This window comes from Salvelinus alpinus, chromosome 21 (genome assembly GCF_045679555.1).
Source record: "Salvelinus alpinus chromosome 21, SLU_Salpinus.1, whole genome shotgun sequence".
Classification (NCBI taxonomy): Eukaryota; Metazoa; Chordata; class Actinopteri; order Salmoniformes; family Salmonidae; genus Salvelinus; species Salvelinus alpinus.
This window is the reverse complement of record NC_092106.1, coordinates 9,269,503-9,289,608: the sequence shown is the minus strand read 5'-3', so window position 1 is coordinate 9,289,608 and position 20,106 is coordinate 9,269,503. Positions and strand designations below refer to the sequence as shown.

Here is a 20,106-nt window from a genome sequence, read left to right as displayed (position 1 = left end):
TTGGCTGATCCCTCTTGGTGACCCTGTTGGAGTCATGCCCAACTTGGTCATGAGGAGGGGTCAGCCAATCATGAAGAAGAAAATTGACTACTTCAAAATGTATATTGCCTCAATGGCGTTGCCCATCCTTACACAATACAAAAATTAGTCCTCTATCTATCTTTATGGATGTAGCCTCTGCGGAGCCTGTCGAGTCCCCGACATCGAGATGTACCGGTTTTCAGGGGAAATGGAAAGAGAGACTGTGACGCGACTTTTCCGCTTTTGGCGTTAACGTCCATCTTAACTCCTCCACATTTACTGGATTGGTTAAACCGTGCAGAAGACAACCTCGCCCGGCAGTTTTGCATCCTTGTCAAGACCAGTATGTAGGGCATATAGTTTCAGGCGTTAGATGCGATGCCTCACATATGACGTTGGGTTGGATTCTCATTGGTTGTTTAGACTTGGTCATATGACCACACGCTCGAGACGGCGTAGCCAATTTGTAAAGTATTTGCTCTGGTATTTTCTCATTCTGGCAATTGCATTTTGTTTATCTACATTTAGTTGTTAAAAACAGTAGCCTAATGTAACCGGTAAAAACATTAACGATAATTTACATTCGGTAATTTAATCCGTGAAAGATTTCACAAGGCCTGGCCGCATGATTTCAGGTATGGATATGAGTGTCTTGTTGTTTTGCTCGTTTATATAGCCTTTGATCATCTAGGCACGCTTCAAACATCGAAACCAGTGGTGGAAAAAGTACTCATTTGTCATACTTGAGTAAAAGTAAAGATACCTTAATATAAAATGACTCAAGTAAAAGTGAAAGTCACCCAGTAAAATACTACTTGAGTAAAAGTCTAAAAGTGTTTTGGTTTTAAATGTACTTAAGTATCAAAAGTAAATGGAACTTCAAAAATGTACTTAAGTATCAAAAGTAAAAGTATAAACCATTTCAAATTCAGTATATTAAGCAAACCAGACAGCACAATTATTATTATTATTTTTTGACGGATAGCCAGGGGCACACCAACACTCAGACATAATTTACAAACGAAGCATTTGTGTTTAGTGAGTCCGCCAGATCAGAGGCATTAGGGATGACCAGGGATGTTCTCTTGATAAGTGTGTGAATTGGACCATTTTCCTGTCAAAATGTAATGAGTACTTTTGGGTGTCAGGGAAAATGTATGCAGTAAAAAGTACATTATTATCTTTATGGAATGTAGTAAAGTAAAAGTTGGCAAAAATATATTTAGTAAAGTACATATACCCCAAAAAAACTACGTAAGTAGTACATTAAATAATTTTTACTTAAGTATTTAACTCCACTGGTTGCAACAATGTTATGGCTATAATGTAACCTCTGCAATACTCATGCAATATGATATCTACTTGATTGACAAGTTCAGCAAATAAAAACAGGAAATTGACTCATAGGCCTACACTGTGTATTCCACACAGAACACTTTCAATATGCATAGGCAATTGGTGGTTACGACGCTCAATTTACTGGCAAGGGAGAAAGAGGAACATAAACACAAAATCTGAAACAATATGTTTTATCAAGTCTTCATTTCACTATACCATGGACATACGCATAACCGTGTTTGTCCATGACTTAATTCCAATTACCATGGGGCAAGCTCCAAATGTAGCCATCTTATCTTCCATAATGACATGGTCATTGAAGATAACCATTTAAGGGTAAAGTTTGAAAGAAGTAGCATTTTCTCTAATGCTGACTCACCTCATAAGCATGTTTCCTCGTATTTACCCTACAAATGTAGTTATTCTTACGAAGAGATAGACTAGGCCAGCCACAAGACACGTTTTGTGATGCTCCTTGTTGAATTTAGCACTAACAATATGCCATTTGTTTGACTAAAAGCACTTGTTATTTGTGTCTTTGAGAACCAGTCATTAGCAAAGCAAACAATGGTCAACATGATTCTATTAATGTTTTGCCTTTAAGTTCGTACAGCTTGATAGCCTATTCATAGTCACTAAAGCCCTGCCCTCAGTCGAGGCTTCCCACTCGTGACTTGCAGCTCTGAAGAAGCTAATTTAACTTCTCCTCAGAAACTGATATGTTTAAGCGTATCTAAAATGCTTCTGCTTTTCTGGAACATTTTGTCCAGAAATGGCTTATTATCTTATTGGAGTCATGAGCATAGGAAATGCGTTCTACAAATTAAATGTCAAGCCACAAGATGTGCTCTGGAGTATCTCGTGCTGTTTGTCAAATGATACAGTGCATTTGGAAAGTATTCAGGCCCCTTGATTTTTTCCCACATTTTGTTATGTTACAGCCTTATTCTAAAATTGATTAAATTAATTTATCTTCATCAATCTACACACAATACCCCATAATAACAAAGCAAAAACAGGTTTAGAAATTTTAGCAAATTTGTAAAAAATAATAATAAATGGAAATCACATTTTCATAAGTATTCAGACCCTTTACTCAGTACTTTGTTGAAGCAACTTTGGCAGCGGTTACAGCCTTGAGTCTTCTTGGGTATGATGCTACAAGCTTGGCACACCTGTATTTGGGGAGTTTCTCCCATTCTTCTCTGCAGATCCTCTCAAGCTCTGTCAGGTTGGATGGGGAGCGTCGCTGTACAGCTATTTTCAGGTCTCTCCAGAGATGTTCGATTGGGTTTAAGTCAAGGCTCTGGCTGGGCCATCAAGGAAATTCAGAGACTTGTACTGAAACCACTCCTGCGTTGTCTTGGCTGTGTGCTTAGCGTTGTTGTCCTGTTGGAAGGTGAACCTTCGCCCCAGTCTGAGGTCCTGAGCACTCTGGAGCAGGTTTTCATCAAGGATCTCTCTGTACTTTGCTCCGTTCATCTTTCCCTCGATCCTGACTAGTCGCACAGTCGCTGCCACTGAAAAACATCCCCACAGCATAATGCTGCATCCACCATGCTTCACTGTATGAGCCGCTACCGCTCACTGATGAGCGGTGCCTAGTTTCCTCCAGAAGTGACGCTTGGCATTCAGGCCAAAGAGTTAAATCTTGGTTTCATCTGACCCGAGAATCTTGTTTCTCATGGTCAGAGTCCTTTAGGTGCCGTTTGGCAAACTCCAAGCGGGCTGTCATGTGCCTTTTACTGAGGAGTGTCTTCCGTCTGGCCAGGCTACCATAAAGGCCTGATTGGTGGAGTGCTGCAGAGACGGTTGTCCTTCTGGAAAGTTCTCCCATCTCCACAGAGGAACTCTAGAGCTCTGTCAGTGACCATCGGGTTCTTGGTCACCTCTCTGCCCAAGGCCCTTCTCCCCTGATTGCTCAGTTTGGCCGGGCGGCCAACTCTAGGAAGAGTCTTGGTGGTTCTAAACTTCTTCCATTTAAGAATGATGGAGGCCACTATGTTCTTGGGGACCTTCATTGCTGCAGAAATGTTTTGGTACTCTTCCCCAAATCTGTGCTTCGACACAATCCTGTCTCAGAGCTCTAAGGACCATTCCTTCAACCTCATGGCTTGGTTTTTGCTCTGACATGCACTGTCAACTGTGGGACCTTATATAGACAGGTGTGTGCCTTTCCAAATCATGTCCAATCAATTGAATTTACCACGGGGGGGGGGGGGCTCCAATCAATTTGTAGAAACATTTCAAGGATGATCAATGGAAACAGGATGCACCTGAGCTCAATTTCTTGTCTCATAGCAAAGGGTCTGAATACTTACGTAAATAAGGTATTGCTGTTTTAAAACATATATAAATGAGCAGATATTTCTAAAAACCTGTTTTTGCTTTGTCGTTATGGGGTATTGTGTTTAGATAAAAATGTTAAAATCCATTTTAGAATAAGACTGTAACTTAACAAAATGTGGAAAATTCAAGGGCTCTGAATACATTCCGCATGCACTGTATGTAAAGTGTGCACCATATAGGCCTGTGCATTATCTTGAACACCTGCCTGCAAACACTCCTGGCCTGTAGCTTTGACGTCAGTCATTCTTCTATAGTGTTAATGACACCTTGAACTTTTTTTTATTTTTATTTTTTTTATTTTTATTTTTTTAAATTTTATCCCCTTTTCTCCCCAATTTTTGTGGTATCCAATCGCTAGTAATTACTATCTTGTCTCATCGCTACAACTCCCGTACGGGCTCGGGAGAGACGAAGGTCGAAAGTCATGCGTCCTCCGAAGCACAACCCAACCTAGCCGCACTGCTTCTTAACACAGCGCGCCTCCAACCCGGAAGCCAGCCGCACCAATGTGTCGGAGGAAACACCGTGCACCCGCCCCCTCGGTTAGCGCGCACTGCGCCCGGCCCGCCACAGGAGTCGCTGGAGCGCGATGAGACAAGGATATCCCTACCGGCCAAACCCTCCCTAACCCGGACGACGCTAAGCCAATTGTGCGTCGCCCCACGGACCTCCCGGTCGCGGCCGGCTGCGACAGAGCCTGGGCGCGAACCCAGACTCTGGTGGCGCAGCATAGCACTGCGATGCAGTGCTCTAGACCACTGCGCCACCCGGGAGGCCTTACCTTGAACTTTCTTTATTATGAATAGGTCTTGACAGAATTGGGGGTGAGGGGGGGCAGAGGTAGTGTGGAGACGATGGTATGTTGTCGGTGGAATAACACTACTGACTGAGAGTACTGTATTCCACCATTCATTGTGATATAGGGGCTCAGTTAGTAAGGTCACTCATCAGGCACTATAGAGATACAGCTCAACATGTTTCCTGTCACTTCAACCACAAACAGCAAGGCACTTATCCCTAATTGCTCCTGTAAGTCACTCTGGATAAGAGCGTCTGCTAAATGACTAGAATGAAAAAATATAGCTTGGTCTTAAATTATTTGATGTCATTTTCTTCTGTTCTGTTTAGAGCCTTTCCGAGCTGCATTTTCTGATCAGAACCCTGAAGAACTTTGTCAAAAGAGACAATACTCTGTAACAATGATTTCTGATATTCCCTACGAGAAGGTAAGGTTTTTGTCAGTACTGTTGTCCATAAGTTTTGATGGAATTTTGTGTCTCAGTTTTCTAACTCCTTAATATCTTCTTCTGGCGCAGATGTGCGATGTGGAGTCGAGGAGAGAAGAGTCCTGCAGGAAAGCACAGATGGTATCCAATATTAATGATATTTACCAAGCAACCTAATGAAAATGGTGTAAAAAGATGATTAGTCAGTGGCCAAGGTTGTGAGTTAAAAGGGAATGTACCCTAAATACATTTTCATGTGTATTTCTAGTCAATCCACTACGCATATCATAATTTAGCATACGGTTGCATCATAGCTATCGAAACACCCCGTCTGTCAAAAAGTTGCATTTAACACTTTACACTTCTATCCTGCTCTTCTATGCCAGTGATTATTAGAAAGCAGCACAAATTATCTTCTGTGACCAATGTTTAATAGAGCCCTGCCTGAGCCTTAACATGCCTGCAACGTTCAGGCCCTACCCTCCCCAGGCCAGATTGCTTCTGCCTGAAATAATTATTAACATCCATTAGCTTCTCCTCTCTCTATGTCACCCACTCCCTGAGCACTGCTCGCTCTGCTCATGATGGCTCTGCGTGTGTCTGAGTATCCATAGCAACGGCTCTGCTTAGGCTGCTCAATGATGAGACATGAGCGAGCACAGAGCATGGCTGTTAGCTGCTTTTCTTCACTCTAAACTCCGACAAAACTCAAGGAACATTATTATTTTCTGATGAGGTTGAAGCACTTTTGGCACCTACACGTTGAACCAAGTTCAACCCACACACCGTCCATTCCACCCAGTTAGAGAGGGGAATCTTGGGAGTTGTAGGAATTGACTCAAACTGGCAATTGGGAACATCAAGACTGATCAGGACATTCAAAGCTAGATATCTACTCAGGGATAGTTTTGAAACTCAATTTTGTGTGTGAATGTGTCTACTAGGGACCACTGAAAACAACAACCACTGAATTACATAGGAAAAATAGTCCTTTAAACAGACAAACTCAAACGGGACTCATGGTGATTTCGATCACTAATGGCGCCGGAGGAGATGGCTGCCGTTTTACGGGCTCCTGACCAATTGTGCTATTGCGTGTGTTTTATTTTATATTATTTCTAACTTATTTTGTACATAATGCTTCTGCCACTGTCTCTTATGACTGAAAACAACTTCTGGAAAAAAGGACAGCGATTACTCACCTCGTACTGGACAAAGAGTTTTTTTTTAATTTAACGAGTCGGAAATAAAGGATTTACTTCAGACACCGGACAAGGCCCAAATCCCTGTCATTCGCATGAAGAAGAGACGGGTATCGGGGACATAGGTCGGGGTGCCTTGTAAGGATCCGACGGAGAGTGGGTAATCCGCCTCTACCATCAGTCCTATTAGCCAACGTGTAATCATTGGATAATAAAATGTATGAGCTCCGATCAAGACTAACCTACCAACGAGACATTAAAAACTGTAATATCTTATGTTTCACCGAGTCATGGCTAAACGACGACATGGATAACATACAGCTGGCTGGGTTTTCCATGCATCGGCAAGATAGAACAGCTGCCTCCGGTAAGACAAGGGGTGGCAGTCTGTGTCTATTTGTAAATAACAGCTAGTGCACAAAATCTAATATGAAGGAAATCTCAAGGTTTTGCTCACCTGAGGTAGAGTATCTCATGATAAGTTGTCGACCACACTATTTACCAAGAGAGTTTTCATCTATATTTTTCGTAGCTGTCTATTTACCACCACAAACCGATGCTGGCACTAAGACTGCGCTCAACGAGCTGTATAAGGCCATAAGCAAAGAAGAAAATGATTGTCCAGAGGCGGAGCTCCGAGTGGTCAGAGACTTTAATACAGGCAAACTTAAATACATTTTACCTCATTTCTACCAGTATGTTACATGTGCAACCAGGTGGGGAATTAAACTCTAGACCACCTTTACTCCACACACAGAGATGCGTACAAAGCTCGCCCTCCATTTGGCAAATCGGACCATACCTCTATCCTCCTGATACCTGCTTACAAGCAAAAACTAAAGCAGGAAGTACCAGTGACTCGATCAATACGGAAGTGGTCAGATGAAGCAGATTCTAAGCTACAGGACTGTTTTGCTAGCACAGACTGGAATATGTTCCGGGATTCTTCTGATGGCATTGAGGAGTACACCACACCAGTCACTGGCTTCATCAATAAGTGCGACGACGTCATCCCCACAGTGACAGTACATACCCCAACTAGAAGCCATGGATTACAGGCAACATCCGCACTTAGCTAAAAGGTAGAGCTGCCGCTTTCAAGGAGCGGGACTTTAACCCGGAAGCTTATAAGAAATCCCCCTATGCCCTCCGACGAACCATCAAATTGGCAAAGTGTCAATACAGGAGTACGATTTAATCCTACTACACCGGCTCCGACACTCGCCGGATGTGTCAGGGCTTGCAAACTATTACGAACTACAAAGGGAAGCACAGCCGCGAGCTGCCCAGTGACACAAGCCTACCAGACGAGCTAAATTACTTCTATGCTCGCTCCGAGGCAAGCAACACTGAAGCATGCATGAGAGCACCAGATGTTCCAGATGACTGTGTGATCACGCTCTCCGTAGCCGATGTGAGTAAGACCCTTAAACAGGTCAACATACACAAGGCCGCAGGGCCAGACGGATTACCAGGATGTGTACTCCGAGCATGCGCTGACCAACTGGCAAGTGTCACTGACATTTTCAACCTGTGCCTGACCGAGTCTGTAATACCAACATGTTTCAAGCAGACCACCAAAGTGTCTGTGCCCAAGAACACCAAGGTAACCTGCCTAAATGACTACCAACTCGTGGCACTCATGTCTGTAGCCATGAAGTGCTTTGAAAGGCTGGTCATGGCTCACATCAACACCATTATCCCAGAAATCCAAGACTCACTCCAATTTGCATACCGCCCCAACAGATCCACAGATGACGCAATCTCTTTTGCACTCCACACTGCCCTTTCCCACCTGGACAAAAGGAACACCTACGTGAGAATGCTATTCCTTGACTACAGCTCAGAGTTCAACACCAGAGTACCCTCAACGCTCATCAATAAGCTAAGGACCCTGGGACTAAAGACCTCACTCTGCAACTGGATCCTGGACTTCCTGACAGGCTGCCCCCAGGTGGTAAGGGTAGGTAACAACACATCTGCCATGTTGATCATCAACATGGGGAGGACCCCTCAGGGGTGCGTTCTCAGTCCCCTCCTGTACTCCCTATTCACTTATGAATGCATGGCCAAACATGACTCCAACAGCATCATTAAGTTTGCCGATGACACAACAGTGGTAGGCCTGATCACCGACAATGATGAGACAGCCTATAGGAAGGAGGTCAGAGACCTGGCAGTGTGGTGCCAGGATAACAACCTCTCCCACAATGTGATGAAGACAAAGGAGATGATCGTGGACTACAGGAAAAGGAGGGCCGAGCACGCCCCCATTCTCAACGACTGGGCTGTAGTGGAGCAGGTTGAGAGCTTCAAGTTCCTTGGTGTCCACATCACCAACAAACTATCATGGTCCAAACACACCAAGACAGTCGTGAAGAGGGCACGACAACGCCTATTCCCCCTCAGGAGACTGAAAGGATTTGGCATTGGTCCTCAGATCCTCAAAAAGTTACAGCTGCACCATCGAGAGCATCCTGACTGGTTGCATCCCCGCCTAGTATGGCAACTGCTCGGCCTCTGACCGCAAGGCACTACATAGGGTAGTGCGTACGGCCCAGTACATCACTGGGGCCAAGCTTCCTGCCATCCAGGACCTCTTTACCAGGTGGTGTCAGAGGAAGGCCCTAAAAATTGCCAAAGACTACAGCCACCCTAGTCATAGACTGTTGCTCTTTGCTACCGCACAGCAAGCTGTACCGGAGCGTGAAGTCTATGTCCAAAAGGCTTCATAACAGCTTCTCGCCCCAAGCCATAAGACTTCTGAACAGCTAATCAAATGGCTACCCGGACTATTTTCATTGACCCCCCCCCTCCCTCCCATTTTTACGCTGTTGCTACTCTCTCTTTATTATCTATGCATAGTCACTTTACCTTTACCTAAATGTACATATTACCTCAATTACCTCCACGAACCTGTGCCCACGTTGACTCTGTACAGGAACCCGCCTGTATATAGCCTCGCTACTGTTCTTTTATTGTTGCTCTTTAATTTTTAATTTTAATTTTTTTAATGTATTATTTTTTAAATGTATATATATTTATTTATGTTTTACGTCATTTTATTTTAGTAAGTACTTTCTTAACGCTTATTTTTCTTAACTGCATTGTTGGTTAAGAGCTTGTAAGTAAGCATTTCACTGTAAGGTCTACTACACCTGTTGTATTTGGTGCATGTGACAAATACAATTTTATTTGATTCTATTCAACCTCAGTTCCATAACCGTTATCTCATTCCTCTTTGGTCAGGATGGTCTGGTCAGGGTCACCTCTACATGACTATGCTCATGCCATCTCTGTGTGTAGTATTATAGGTGTCTGCTGGGTCTCACTGGGGTGGCCAGTCTGCTATTGGCTGCCGTGTTCCTCCAGACCCTGCTGCTTCCCATGGTTAACTCCTCCCCAAACAAGCCTGGCTTCAAGCTCCCACTTCCTCTCACTGACACCTGCACCGACCCCTGCAAGTGAGTGGGCCTCTGTACAATGTCTAATTTCCCACTGTTAGTGTGCTCACTGTAAACATCTTATTCTGCTCATTCATTCTCTATTATTCTGCAGCTTTAACTCATTTGTGGTTACGTGGTTAACCACCATTGTCATGTTTTGCAGAACAGGTGCTTTCATTAACTGTTCAAGGATTTAGTAAAACAATGACGCTTCCTTTTTCTCTTCCAGATTCGTTCTATTGGAGAGCATCCCAGAAGGGTTAGAGTTCAACTCTAGTGTCACCAACCCATCCATCTACCAGGCTTGGCTAAACCTGATTAGTGAGGCTCGCAGTAGCGTGGACATTGCGTCTTTCTATTGGACTCTCACCAACAAAGACACAGGTTCTCATGAGCCAACGGCGAATCAGGTGAGTGTGTTCTGTGATTGGCAGGCAATGCAATGCAGTTCTAACCTGTGGGCAGTTGTGGCTTATTTTAGTCTAAACAGTTGTTTCGTCTATAGGGTGAGGATGTCCTGAATAGGCTAGCTCTGGTGTCTGGGAAGCTCTCTGTCCGCATCGCTGTAAATACACCAACAGAGTCCCAACATCAGGAAGACCTCAATCTATTAGAAAGTTCTGGTAGGGGGTTCTCTGACCGTGCATTTATGTTTTCAATTCCGTTGAATTTGCAAAAGTTACTTTGACCCCAATCAAGCTGCTAACTACAGTAAGGAAGTATTAGTCTGTTTGCTTTTTGTGGTGATAATGGTAGCAAATTTTTTAGGTGCTGATGTAAGAGCCGTGAACATGCGGGATTTGACCACTGGAGTACTTCACACTAAGTTTTGGGTGGTGGACAAGAAGCACATCTACATTGGCAGTGCCAACATGGACTGGAGGTCCCTTACCCAGGTGAGTCTCCTCTGTCCCCTCACACTCAGCCTCACCCCCATATTATTTTTTATTTTTTTTAAAAGTTAACAATAAAAAAAAGCTGTTGTTCGAAAATGTAACTATATGAGTTCCATAAACCATTCGAAAGGTTATGCTTGTGGTTTTTTGGAGGATGTAATCATATTTCCTTGTTCTTTTAAAGTGTAAACATTATATCGCAAGTTTGCAGTGTCAGGGTATTGTCTAAAATGTACACATCAAGTGTTGGGAAAGTAGCTTTGATTAAGTCTGTCCTCTGTTGTCCTGTTTAGGTGAAGGAGCTGGGGGCTGTGGTGTACAACTGCAGCTGCTTGGCTGCAGACCTGGGGAAGATCTTCGAGGCCTACTGGTACCTTGGGCAAAAAGACACACCCATCCCGTCCCCTTGGCCCAGCAGTTTCAACACTCCTTACAATAAAGACGCACCCCTGCAGTTGCCACTCAACGGCACAGCCTCCCACGTGTATCTGACGGTGAGAATTGACTAAATGTGCACATTTTCAATAATCCAATAATTGGATCATATAATACAAATTGGACCGGTTTGTGAAGTCTGGTTAAGGAATTCTCCATGTTCCTTTTCTCTGGTCCTATGTTAGACATACTACTATACTTCATTTGACTGTGTTGTACCCTCAGAGTTCTCCACCATCTTTCTGTGCTGCCGGGAGGACCGGAGACCTGCAGTCTATTCTCAGTGTGATGGAGGACGCGCAGGAGTTTATCTATATCGCTGTCATGAACTACCTGCCCACCATGGAGTTCTCGCGACCCAAACGGTCAGCCTTCTATTTTAATGTATTAACCTCACCAAAGTTTACGATATGTATTCAGTGTATAATTAATAAAGCACACAAGGCTTAGAGCTCCCGAGTGGCGCAGCGGTCTAAGGCACTGCATCTCAGTGCCAGAGGCGTCACTACAGTCCCTAGTTTGAATTCAGGCTGTATCACATCCGGCCGTGATTGGGAGTCCCATAGGGCGGCGCACAATTGGCCCAGCGTCGGATGGGTTTGGCTGGGGTAGGCCGTCATTGTAAATAATAATTTGTTCTTAACTGACTTGCCTAGTTAAATAAAGATAACAATTTTCTACAAAAATAATAATTTGCCCATATGACTCTGGCCTAACCCTCTGTGTGGCGCCCTCTGCAGGTACTGGGCAGAAATTGACACTCAGATCAGACGTGTGGCATACGAGAAGCGGGTGAAGGTGCGTCTGCTCATCAGCTGTTGGGCCAGCACTTCGCCTGTCATGATCCCCTTCCTGAAAGCCTTGGATTCAATGCAGAAACCCAAGGCCAAGCTGGATGTCCAGGTGGTGAGTAGGACCTCTCGCTACTCATGCACTTTACTTATCATCATTAATATGGTAAGGTCCTCCACAAGAGCAATTGTTAAATATTAAACTCTTCTTCACTGTTTTACAGAAACTCTTTGTTGTGCCAGCCAATCCCAAGCAGAAAGAAATCCCCTTTGCCAGGGTCAACCATAACAAGTACATGGTGACAGATAAGGTCGCCTACATAGGTGATTCTGCTCTCTCCTAGATAACATCATGCTACTGTATAATGCAAATCAACAATTTCTGATGTTAAAACCAGAGGTAACTTCTCAGACATCATGCGCAACCTACAAAATCAGATCCCATGCACTATAAAATGCAATGTTATTGTGTTTCCCATTGATCACCAGGTACCTCTAACTGGTCTGGAGACTATTTTGTGAACACTGCTGGATCGGCTTTGGTGGTGAACCAAACTGCTGCCCAGTCAGTGGAGCCTACGGTCCAGGCACAACTACAGGCCGTGTTCGAAAGGGACTGGGACTCCGCCTACAGCACCCCAATCCACCAGCACACCGACCTCAAAATGGTGTGTTAGATACAATACTACACTCTAGACCAGGGGTTCCCAACTCCAGTTCTGGAGTACCTCCCAATAGCACACATTTTTGTTGTAGCCTCTGGCAAATTTGGGGGGGATTCAACTCATTGTGGGCCTGATGATTAGTTGACAAGTTCAATCTGGTGTGCTTGTCTGGGGCTACAATACAAAATGTCTACTGTTTGAGGTACTCGAGACTGGAGTTTGGAACCACCACTCTAGAATGTTACAGGGCCTGTGTCCTCCAAGCCAGCATGGGGAGGAATGGATTCTAATCAGCAGGTGTTTCTGGGATGATTTCTTAAATTGCAGCACATTTTTTTTTAAATAATTGCAGGAGTAGCAGGAGATATGTACTGTAGCAGAAGATGGGTAAAACGATGCTGCCCTCTGCAGCGTCAATGGGCCTATCACATCAATGATCAAAAGACAAGCCTGTGTGTTAACAATAAGGCATTATCAACTTCAACTCTTCGGGAATAAATCCCAGTGAATCTCAGGGAGGTTGCTATATTCCGTGTTGAATGTTTGGACTGATGTTTCTTGGCATGCTGGTTTGATCCTTTTATTCTTTATCATGTATGTTTGGTGTGTTGTGCCTCGTTCTTCTATGCAGCCTAGACTAGGTTTTTTAATTCAATCATTCTGAATCCTAGCTTTAAAACTAGTATGTTTCCCATAGAATTGTGCAGTAACTGATTTCATGTGTGCAATTAAGTCCAGAATTTTTTTCTTCTGGAATTTGCACTGCGTGGCGTGTCTAATATGAGCAGTACAGTTGAGAATGTTATAGCAACTGTCAAAGTACTTAAGTGTTTAAAAGCACTGCACTGTGTATTATTTGGCAAGCACTGTTACTGTACAATATTGATCACATTTTGTACACACTTCTTCCTTTGTGGTAATGCCCCTAATAAATTGAATTTAAACAGTTGTCTGTCATTTCATTTTTAGCAGTTGTATACACAAGTGTTTAGAATAAGTAAGTCTATCCTCCCTCTCTATCTTATTTCAGTACCATGAATAATGCATGCAGTCTTGCAAATTATACATGTATTTATCCACTGTGCAGTCAATATGAAACTCATAACGACAACATTTTCAGAGGGCTGTTTTAAAAAGTGGGTCTACTTGTCTATTCAGGCCTGCTTTTCATTGGCAGAGTGTCTGTTTGCTGTATTGAGGAGATCACGTTGACCCCCTCCCTCCAGGAGACTCAGTAGTGGAGGTATTGCTGCTGCGTATGGCTACAGCAGGCTGGGGGGCCGTAGCCTAGGTAGGAGGACACCTCTGGATCCGTGGTCCACGCCGGCCACCATTGGCCACAATGACAGGTGTAGCCTTCAGGTTCAAAATTGAGAAACTGGATCTCCTGTGGGAGAGTGGGACACCAAAATGGAAAATGACAAAAACGTTCCAGAATTGTAAACCCCACACCATTTATACAGTATTATGGTACTAATCTCTACTGACAATGATATTGTATCTCCAAAATGACATACTCTTACCTCCAAACCATAATCACAGGCTGCCTCCTTTGCCTCTGCCTGCTCCCTGGGCCCTGCAAGGTCCTGTTGGGTGGTGGAGTCCCTAGAAAAGAAACTGAAGCCTATGGGCTCACCTGCTTTGTCCACCTGGGGCACAGAGGTGTAGCTCAACCCGTGGGTAGGATCGGACCGCGAGGACCTGGCCACTGGCTGCCTCAGGCGCTGGCTCTCACACAGCCTGGTGATATAGGACAGCATGGAGCCACTCTCTGGTTCCTCTCTGCTGGTGGAGCCTAAGTGATGACAGTCTAGCTCAGTCTCCTGGAAGGCAATGCTTTCACTTGGTTGGAGGCCAGCTTGGAGATCTGAAGGTATCACAGAGCTGGACGGATGGAAGGCACACTGGACGTCCTTGTCCGCCCATACCTCCATGGTGGTCTCCAGGCTGGCCTCATCTACAATGCATAGGCTCTCCATCAGGTCTTCAATCAGTGCTGTAGGGGACTGAGGCACACTGGGGACTGGGGTCTGCTGGGAGAGAACCCCATTGTTACCTTGTAAACCGTCTGAGGATGGTGGATAGCCCTCCCTGTGGTCATGGTGATTTTGAACCCGTGGACATGACTGGTGGGCCTCCTTCTCCCTGGGGTACAGGAACCGCTGGCCTCTCTCGGCATTCAGATGGTGAAACCTACAGCTGTCTCCCTCTGGAGCTGTATCCTGAATCAGGGCTTCACGGAGGGCCTGAGCGGACTTCTCATAGTAGCGGTGGAAGTCTGGGTACATGCGTAAGTGTTGCATGTTGATGAAAGGATGGTGTAAGGCTGCATTGGGTAGGATCCTCTGGTGGGAGTCCAAGGTTAACATCCGCTTGAGGAGCTGCACCATGCTCCGGCGGTCCTCAACTTCTGCTGCCATGTCTTCGTTGCGGAGCTCTGGGTCGTGCTCTGTGAAATCCATGGTCTCCAGCTGGTCCAGGGAGGAGAGGATGTACTTCCTCCGATCTGTCGATCCCAGCTGCTTCCACTGGGTACGGCCTTCTGTGCCTGAGGGGGGACGCCTCTTGTTGGGCTTGAGCTGCCATTTATTCTCTCCTCGACTGTTGGTGGTGAGCTTGAAGAAATTGTGAACCTTGCTGGCCATGTTGAGCAGATGGGCTTGCGGTAGTCCTTGCGTCTCGCAGATGTACCTCACTTGAACAAACTCTGAATCGCCGGGATACAGAGGCCATCCAAGGAACAACTCTGACATCACACAACCCAGGGACCACATGTCCACTTTCTCACAGAATGGAAGGCCCAGGAGGATTTCAGGAGATCTATAGAACCTGTGAGTTATTTGAAAAACAGGGTAAGAGCAAATTTAGGTACTTATTTTCATTCCCAAATGTTTTGTTTGTGGAAGTGATCATGTTGGGTTCACACAGACACCCTGAATGTGTTTTAATGATCACATTCACAAATACAAGACATCACAAAGCATGTGATGCAACATAAGCTCTCTACCTGGATTGGATGTATGGCTCCTTAACAAAATGCACTTCACTGAAAATACTTGCAGAACCAAAATCAATCAACTTTACGCTGAAAGGATGGCGACAATGATCCACGACCATTATATTTTCAGGTTTCAGATCAGCATGAATGATGGCGAGTTCCTTCAGTTTGGCTAGTGCTTTTATCATCTGACACGTGATGGTCCTGATGTTGCGGACCGCCATCGGCTTGAAACCATTCTCTTTCTGAAGCTGATACAGGTTCTTCTCCAATAGTTCAAAAACCAGGTAATGATTCGTTTGGTCACGGAAGGCCTCGTGAAATTGAACTATGTGGCTTGTCTTCAAATTATTCCGGGAAAGAGCACTTATAAGTTTTAATTCATTTTTTATCACTCGATTTCTGTGAACATCCATTTTCATAATTTTTACCGCCACTAATTCTCCGTCACTCCCTCTCCAGCATTTTGACACTTTCCCGAAGGTACCCTTTCCCACTACATCCAAAGTGTGGTAGACTTCAGTTTCAGAATATATATCTCTCATTCTCAGCTTGCTTCCTGGTCTTTGTGGTGATTTTAATTTCAATTATAAACATATTGTCAATAGTTCTAAATCCATGGAACGTTCCCTGGGCGATGTAACAATTCTAAGCATTCTATTTCGAAAGTTTCATCAGAACTAAACTATTTGCAGAAGTTGCAATACCTTCACTTGTTAAATGACCGAGATTTTTAGAAAATCATCATTATCATCCTCATCCTCAATCATCATCGATTATATTAGTTGGCTAATACTGATAAGACTAAAAATTATAACAATATTCCTTATGATGATACATGATGAACAAATAATTATTACAGTATTATTAGTATTACATGTATTATTATTATGACAATAATACATAGTCTAAATAAAGAAATATATTTGTTCACTGTTTTTGTTCCTGAAAAAAATGACTAGGCCTAGCGAATGCCTATATACAGTAGCCTATGCTTGTCTATATGCAAAATCCTTGAGACTACAATATAATTCTGATGTCAATGGCCTCCACCTAGCCAACCTTTTCCACATCATCAGAAGAAGGAGGGGCATCTATTATGTCAACAGTTACTTTGGGACCGGGCGAAAATGACCGCAAATAAGCCTATTTCAAAAACAGTTACTTTTGCCCTACAGTTTGTAGTTAAATATCGCAGTGGTTTATTGTTTTTCTTTTTAGGAGTGGTTGGTAGGCTATAGAATTGTGCAGCTTATGCTCTATCCACGACAATTGTCCCGTTATCTAATGATGCCGGGCTTCCAAAGTTTTTACAGATTGAATTTCGAACTTCTAGATCAGCGCCAAATCAACCACCATAAAGCTGAGGTAGGAATACAAGTATTTCTGTTACAACTTTTATTTTATTGGTGATTTGGTAGCCTAAGTTTTTCACTAACCTTTTTGATCACACACACACATTTCTCAATGCGTGTGTGTTATAACGCGATTGTAGGCTTTCCTATGAATGTATTAAATAATTCGAGATGTGACACTAATTTTAATTTATAAAATCCTTTTCGATTGAAACATATAGGCTACTACAGGGCTGAGTCTAAGGCAAATTATAGGATGTATGTGGTTTGCTTTGACTTCATTGTAGACTCAGCAATGCCCTGCCAAGGTGACTTTGGGGTAGCCTAACATTGGTGGACAAAACATGCGCAGAAACAGTGTTGGTGAATAGGGAACTACATGTAGTAATTTAACAACATTTTGGAAATAAGATAAGGGCTATATTCAATCTTATCGCAGAAGTATCGTTATATATAGCAAGCTCGATTGAAATTTAAAGGCAATGTTCATTTAGACTGCGTTCACCGTAAACACATATATCGGCTCAATCGGAAATTACCTTTAAATTTGAACCCGGATTTTACGCGAAACGGGATGAATCCAGCCCTTTCATGCCGTTGGCGGAACTCCCTTAGCCACGCCTTCGTGGGGGGTGGTAACAAGCTATCAAGTAGCTAGGTAGTGCTACATATCAACAGCCATTGTCAGCCAATCCAGTAGGGGTTGGAAGCTATGGTGAGCTTCGATTGGTCACTCACGTTGCGTTATCGCTGAAGGTTTTAATAATGTTCAGCTTTCCCCAATTTTAGTCCCGTCCTGTTCAGCTCCCTCGCCCATGCTCTCAACCTTCCATTGAAAGGGAGTGGCTTCCGATGTTTCACCGCGCGATGCCTCCTCCTGGTGTAAACTCACCGTTAGCGTCACTTCTTATTTATATCAACTGCTGATCAAACATGGCTAATCACTTTTAATCTCTGGAAATGCTTTCCTTGCGGGTCCAGTTTTAACACCAATATTATCTCTCAGTGGAGCAGCTAATGGGAATCTTAATACATACTAAATACTCCCAGAATCTTTTTTTCTCTCTGCATTTATCACTTTCACTTTTTTTAATGTCAAACCTCCTCCAGGTCACAACAAATCATACTTTCTTTACAAGTTCATTTAGGTTAATTTGAACCATTTCGTCATTCCAGGTTACTGCCTTGGATGACTGCTCCCAGTGCCAAGAGTAGAGCATTGCCATTGCAAATTATGGGCAGCTATTGTGTGCCGGGCATTTTAGACCCCCAGAAAGAAAATCTGTATGTTTTTTCCTTTGCTAGTTTGATCAATTACCTAATTGGCCGTTCAGTATCTATGGATTCAGATACATTTGAATGTTAAACATTAGTTTTAGTCCGATTAGTAGAGTATATTGCAGTAGCAGTGTTTGAGCACTGGTGGGCAGCATTAATGCAGTTTCCATAGCTGTAGTGAGGTCACATGGCGTGCAGTGCTGCTTCACATTCTCATCAATCGCTCTAGGATACAAATCTCAGAGTCCTATCAGTCAGAATAAGGTATGCACTGGACTATGCCCATGATAAATGACAGTATGCACTGGACTCTGTAGTGAACACACATGTGCGTCACTCTCTATCACGATCAGATCGCAGAACAATTTCTGTAATGCCATGTCGTCAGGTGGAGAAGTATGCAAGCACAGCACAGAGTTTATTTTGGTTTCCCTGTGCCAGTGCCTCCACCCAGTGGGGAAGAGGAGGGAGGGTGGAGAGGTACTTGCCTACAGCCATGGTGGGCGATTGGTGGTGCTGTCCTCTATCAGGACAGGATGCCTCTCTGAATGTTCTGTGTTTACAGAGGAGCTGCTGCTCCGAGCACCACCCTGGACCCGCCGCCCGCCCGCCAGCCCACCCTCCTCTCCCCTAATCACTCAGCCTACCCCCTACTTGCCTGCTCCCTGTCCCTTAGAGGGAGACAACTCTGCACTCTCCAACTTTCCCATCAAAATTGATATTGATTCTGTAGGGCTGAATACCTAACCATTGGTCTGGATGATGAAGATGTCATATGGCTTTTCCCTTTTCCTTTTCATATGGCCTGGAATGAGATCTCTATCTTAATTTATATCTAGCCATATTCAGTAACATGGCATTAAGAAACCAAGCTTGATCTCTCCTCTTGACATCAATGAATGATTGCGTGTCCCTCTCTCTGTAAAGTGTACTGAGGAGTTACTGGGCTGTAGTTTTTCACCCCATCTCTGTCTCTATTATTTTAGCTCTCGTTTGCGCTAAACTAAAGGATACTGATCCGCTCCGATCCTCTCCCTATCCAGATTCTTTAGGCTGGACCAGATGCAGACGAGGGGCATGCCTTTGCCGAGCTAGTGCCGCAGTCTGTGATGACTCCATCTGTGGTGTCTGGCTCCTCCGTGGGCAGCAGATGGCTTGAAGGTGGGTTCCTCTTCCACCGCGAGTTGGCTTCCCTCTATTCCAACCTACAGCCCAGGAACCGCATCTCTCTTCCAGTTACGTCAATTAGTTCCAGTTACACAGTTTCCAATCCACAACCTTAGACATGGTGGCTACATTTGGCCCCAGTTGATTTGGGTTGTAGCCACAATGGTTTCTTTCATTATTTGATGAACTTAGTTGTGTATTCTGCTTTGTGACTATCCAATGCCTGTTATCTCATAACTGTAGGACCAGTGGCTGGAGGATCGGCTAGCAAGCGATGGCAGATGGAAACACCATCAAAGCGAGGGATGGCATGGCACTGCAGAGGACCCGACACCAAAGCCCTGGTCTATTGACCAATCCTATCTAACACGATGACCAGCTCAATCCATTATTGAGATGAGTAGCTCAGCTAATAAAAGTCAAAACACTATTAACAATTAATCCAGTTCATAGCAGTGAAAATGTTTACATTATTTGTCATAAACAGATTGTTTTTGATCAGTTCTGGCACGTACAATATTAGTCATGATTATGGAAGTGCCAAAAGGTTAGTGCCATCAGGAATATGTATGACCCTTGGATTTGCTGCCAGGTTTATAATACACTGATTGTCACGTTCTGACCTTTATTTTCCTTTGTTTTTGTCTTTAGTTAGTATGGTCAGGGTGTGAGTTGGGGTGGGCAGTCTATGTTATGTGTTTCTATGTTGAGGTTTGTCATTTGGCCTGATATGGTTCTCAATCAGAGGCAGGTGTTTTGCATTGTCTCTGATTGGGAACCATATTAAGGTAGCCTGTTTTCACTGTTGGTTTGTAGGTGATTGTTCCTGTTCGTGCGTTCATGTGTTCTCTAGTTCAGGACTGTAGCTTCGTTGGTTTTCGTTTGTTTATTGTTTTGTTCGTATTGAAGAAGTATTCTAATAAATATGGATACATACCA

General features: G+C 44.0%; 3 protein-coding genes and 1 long non-coding RNA gene across 5 annotated transcripts; 2 read left to right on the top strand and 2 right to left on the bottom strand.

Annotated features, from left to right (window-relative positions):
- Positions 1-310: 310 nt before the first annotated feature.
- Positions 311-13,317, top strand: LOC139547754 (5'-3' exonuclease PLD3-like). 2 transcript variants are annotated; one of them, XM_071356803.1, is made up of 12 exons: positions 311-656; positions 4,837-4,934; positions 5,025-5,075; positions 9,443-9,600; positions 9,812-9,992; positions 10,088-10,205; positions 10,351-10,478; positions 10,772-10,972; positions 11,139-11,278; positions 11,654-11,819; positions 11,929-12,028; positions 12,194-13,317. In XM_071356803.1, exons 1-12 carry the CDS (start codon positions 647-649, stop codon positions 12,379-12,381), a joined length of 1,539 nt encoding a protein of 512 aa, XP_071212904.1. In that variant the 5' UTR covers positions 311-646; the 3' UTR covers positions 12,382-13,317. The 2 variants fall into 2 exon arrangements, with proteins under 2 accessions (XP_071212904.1, XP_071212905.1); XM_071356804.1 differs by lacking the exon at positions 311-656 and adding an exon at positions 4,716-4,737.
- Positions 13,318-13,482: 165 nt separating this feature from the next.
- Positions 13,483-17,588, bottom strand: LOC139547755 (probable serine/threonine-protein kinase dyrk1). The gene is made up of 3 exons (XM_071356805.1): positions 17,461-17,588; positions 13,893-15,198; positions 13,483-13,756 (listed from the first exon to the last, which is right to left on the bottom strand). Exons 2-3 carry the CDS (start codon positions 15,141-15,143, stop codon positions 13,601-13,603), a joined length of 1,407 nt encoding a protein of 468 aa, XP_071212906.1. The 5' UTR covers positions 15,144-15,198; positions 17,461-17,588; the 3' UTR covers positions 13,483-13,600.
- On the bottom strand, positions 15,373-15,977 carry LOC139547487 (homeodomain-interacting protein kinase 4-like). The gene has a single exon (XM_071356369.1). The coding sequence runs from the start codon at positions 15,910-15,912 to the stop codon at positions 15,373-15,375; it is 540 nt and encodes a 179-aa protein (XP_071212470.1). The 5' UTR covers positions 15,913-15,977.
- On the top strand, positions 16,467-20,106 carry LOC139547756 (uncharacterized). The gene is made up of 3 exons (XR_011669596.1): positions 16,467-16,735; positions 19,044-19,161; positions 19,411-20,106. It is a non-coding gene; the product is annotated as an uncharacterized lncRNA (long non-coding RNA).

Coding starts and splice junctions, on each gene's coding strand:
- LOC139547755 (XM_071356805.1), bottom strand. CDS start 15,143: ATGTGGTCCCTGGGTTGTGTGATGTCAGAGTTGTTCCTTGGATGGCCT. Junction 13,757..13,892: donor CCTGTGATTATGGTTTGGAG/GTAAGAGTATGT, acceptor ACTCTCCCACAG/GAGATCCAGTTTCTCAATTT.
- LOC139547754 (XM_071356803.1), top strand. Junction 11,279..11,653: donor GAGTTCTCGCGACCCAAACG/GTCAGCCTTCTA, acceptor CGCCCTCTGCAG/GTACTGGGCAGAAATTGACA. Junction 12,029..12,193: donor AGATAAGGTCGCCTACATAG/GTGATTCTGCTC, acceptor ATTGATCACCAG/GTACCTCTAACTGGTCTGGA.
- LOC139547487 (XM_071356369.1), bottom strand. CDS start 15,912: ATGAGAGATATATATTCTGAAACTGAAGTCTACCACACTTTGGATGTA.